We start from the raw sequence: 3933 nt of genomic DNA, 5'->3' as shown, positions 1-3933 counted from the left end.
CAGCCCCTTTTCCTCGCCCTTGCCCACCGAGGAGGGAGAGCGGCGGCCACCACGGCGACCCCCGCGGGTGCGGCGGTGGCGGTAGAGCTGGGAGGCTCCAGCTCTCCCCTCGGACACGGGCACGGGGTACCGGCGCGGCGGCGGCGCGGGAGAGGGGTCCCTGTGGGGAGAGGGTCCCCGGCTGAGGGGACAGCGGCGGCCGCTGCCGGCCCACGCCCCGGGGAGGGAGCGCTGCCTGCCCGGAGCGCGGCTGCCCCGGGCCAGCTCCGCCGGCCGCGGAGGGCCCGCAGGGCTCCTCCCGCCGGGGCGCTGCCGGGCCGGGCCAGGCCGGGCCGGGGGCGGGGGAGGCGGGGGAGCCGCTGCCGTCACCGAGGCTCCCGGCTCGCTCGGCTCGTCGCCGCGGCAGCCCCAGCCCCGCTCCCACCCCCTCGCCTGCCTCCACCCTCCTTCCCTTTCTCTCGCTCGCTCGGCGAGAGCACTGTGCCTCCTTTCCCAGATGGCAGCCGGCAGCGCCATGCAGCCTCCCGTTCCTCCTCCTCCTCTCCCTCCTCTCCGGCTCTAAGTTAATGCCATGCTGCCGCTGCTCTTCCCGGCACTGCTGGCCGCCTGCCTGCCGCCCTGCCAGGGCTGGAGCCCCTTGGCGGCTGCCAGCGGGCAGGAGGAGCAGGAGCAGGAGCTCTTCTTGCCCCCTGCCAACTCCTCCTCCCGCTCCTTGGCCAGCCTCGAGATGGACCTCGACGGGGCAGCAAGCAAGGAGGAAGGCAGCACCGACAGCCCGGGCACACCGGCTACCCCTAGCCAAGGGCCTTTCCCTTCCGCTCCCACCACCTCCGGGCAGGACCAGCAGGGGCAGCAGCAGCAGGAGCAGCAGCAGCGTCCCCAGCCGCAGGGGCAGCCGCAGCCCGCCGAGGACCCGCACTGCAACATCAGCGTGCAGCGGCAGATGCTGAGCTCGCTGCTGGTCCGCTGGAGCCGCCCGCTGGGCATCCAGTGCGACCTCTTGCTCTTCTCCACCAACAGCCACGGGCGGGCCTTCTTCTCCGCCGCCTTCCACCGCGTGGGGCCGCCGCTGCTCATCGAGCACCTGGGGCTGGCGGCCGGCGGCGCCCAGCAGGACTTGCGCCTCTGCGTGGGCTGCAGCTGGGTGCGGGGCAGGCGGGTCGGGCGCCTGCGGAGCGCCGCGCCCCAGCCCCCCGCCGCCCCTCAGCCCCCCGCCGCTGCTGCTGCCGCGGCTGCCGCCGCCTCCTCCTCGCTTTCCTACACGCCGGCGGCCGAGCCCGGCCAGTACTGGCTGCAAGGGGAGCCGCTGAATTTCTGCTGCCTGGATTTCAGCTTGGAGGAGCTGAAGGGCGAGCCGGGCTGGCGGATGAACCGCAAGCCCATCGAGTCCACCTTGGTGGCTTGTTTCATGACTCTGGTCATCATCGTATGGAGCGTGGCCGCCCTCATCTGGCCCGTGCCCATCATCGCCGGATTCCTGCCCAACGGCATGGAGCAGCGCCGCGGCACCGCCGCCGGCACCGCCACCGCCGCCGCCGCCAAGTAGCCTCTCCCGGTGACCCCCTTCTCTTCGTCTTGTGCTGTGGAGGGACGCGGGACGGACTCTGTCGTGTTTGTCTTGTTTGCAGCGTGCCACAGGTGCGCGGCGGAACGTGGGGCCGCCTCAGCGCCCGGCCCGGCCCCGAGGGCACCAAATCATATGTGCGCGTTTTGTATCTTTAATACCCGTTTTAAACGAACCTTTTAGTTAAAAAAACAAAACAAAAAACCAAACAAAAAACCGCCCCAAAAAACAGGCAAGAAAAAGCCCCCCTAAAAAATCAGTGGAGGAAATCAAAGACCCTCCTATTTGGCTGCATTTGTTGTCGGAGTAGTGTTTTTGTATAGGATGTAGTCTGAACGGGTTTTTCCTTTATGGACAGAAAGGGATGTCTCTGACAGAATGGAGAACTGGTATATATATTGTTATTGCTGAAGCTGAACTTTAATGAACCTTTCACACTGTATTTCCTGGTTGAGATAGTGTGTATTTATTATTGTAGCTCCGCATTATTTGGCTTTTAATACAGAGGTTTTCTTTCTGGAGCCACTGTAGCCTTTTGTTGGTCTGTTTCCTCCAGGGTGGAATAGAGGGTTTGGCTGGCCTTCCTGCCTGCAAACCTGCCACGAAGCTCCTTTCCCCGTGAAATGGTGTTACCAGGGCTGTTGGTGGCAAAAAAAGAATCCCAAACCCTTTCTGACTGCCCTATCTGTACAACAGATGTAGGTCTGTATGCCTGCACCAGGGTTGGGTGGAGAGGGGTGGGGAGCATGGCTGTGGCAGAGATCCTCCAAAGCAATTTCATCTGCACAATTCCACAGACTACGGCTTTCTCCTCGGTTTGAAGTTGGGTGGCTTCAGTCCTGGGAAGATGAGGCCCACTCTGAGTTATGCTGAACAGCATGGGGCAAGTCTCTGACTTCCCCAAAGTTCATTCCTCAAAACCAGCTTAGATGCAGTGTATTTGTTGGAGACACAGTAATACTGTACCTCTTTTTCATCTACCAGTCTGCAGGGTTGCTCACAGCAAGTCTGTGGGGTGAGAAGGCAGGAGCTGCCAGTCCAGAACTAGATTCCAGCTGCTGCTGTGCACGCATGCAAAGAAGAAAGATTTCTTCTCTCTTGTTTGAGCAGACAGTTGTGTAGCCTGAAATATCATTTGTTGTATACTTCCAACTGTTTAGCCTTATAAAAAGTTGTTTCATTTGCCTTAGACATGATTAGTCCAGCTGAAGTTTCAAAAACCAAAATACGAGCTAAGTGACAAATATTTGCAATAGGAATTCTCATTCTTTTGTCAACATCAATGTATTTAATCTGCTAGGAATGCATGAATTTGCTTGGGGGTAATTTGGTGTATTCGTAATGTATGGTGGAAATGACTGGATGAAAAGTCTGGAAGGATTAAATTCTTAGGATTCCCATATTTTTTAATTGAGAACAAAATAAAATAAATGCATGCTCTATGTGTATGCTGTCTGGGAAAAAAAAGGACAGAGAGTAAAACATTGACAAACAGCAGAAATAAATCAAGATTTAAAAATACTCCATGTTACTGGGCTGCCTCTACACCCACTGTTTCTCCTGTTAATCCTGTTGTTGGGGTTGCCACTTGAGTAAACATTGCCATTGTGTTGTTTTCAGAAAGTAGAGGATCCGGTCACAGTGAGAAGCATTCTCTTGACCTGTTGATCCAAAGGGCACCTGCCCCTGTATGCCTGGTTTAGAGAGCCCCTATTTTCTTTCCTTGACATGTAAAACGGTGTCATTTCCACCTTGTGGGAACTCTTGTGCACAGACATTTGACTTGCTAGAGGGCAATTCTTTGCCTATCATGTCCTGTGTGACAGAGACGCCTCTTCACGCTGAAAGGCAGGGCTAGCAGGAAAACATGAAGGTACTGCTAACACCCTCTCAAAAGAGAAATGTTCTACGTATGGAATAGACCTCAGAAAAGTTGCCATGGTACAGAATAATTTCATCTTTTGAATGAGATGCATTTAGGCAGAGAGTTAACAATTTTGACTGGAAGTTTTTCTGGCTTTATTAATTCATGATATATAGTCCTCACTGATCCAGGCAGCCTGTGCTTAAACTTAAGGGTAGAATCTCTTGCTTATCCTTGTTTCACCAGTGATGTGATATTGGGGTATTTTTTCTGAATTGCATCGACGTAAACAAGGGAATGGTGTTACTGTCTGAAACAGCTTCAGTTACTAAAGGCTTATTATTTGCAGTTCTTGCAGACACTTAGCAAGTGGTACACCAAAACTGGTTTTTCTAACTTCTATCAATATCAGCTTGAATACAAACTTTGTGAATAGACAGTGCCACACTCAGAATATTTTGCTGCTTCACTTAAAAAACATGATACAAGAGAGGGATTTTCTCAT

At 55.1% G+C, this 3933-nt stretch overlaps 1 protein-coding gene across 1 annotated transcript; it reads left to right on the top strand.

Moving 5' to 3' along the window:
* Positions 1 to 571: 571 nt before the first annotated feature.
* TMEM158 (transmembrane protein 158) lies at positions 572 to 1546 on the top strand (the record flags this gene model as incomplete). The annotated part of the gene is made up of 1 exon (XM_082278864.1): positions 572 to 1546. One exon carries the CDS (start codon positions 572 to 574, stop codon positions 1544 to 1546), a length of 975 nt encoding a protein of 324 aa, XP_082134990.1.
* Positions 1547 to 3933: the final 2387 nt, after the last annotated feature.

This window comes from Coloeus monedula (genome assembly GCF_965178545.1).
Source record: "Coloeus monedula genome assembly, chromosome: 1".
NCBI lineage: Eukaryota > Metazoa > Chordata > Aves > Passeriformes > Corvidae > Coloeus > Coloeus monedula.
This window is presented reverse-complemented; position numbering and strand designations above follow the sequence as displayed.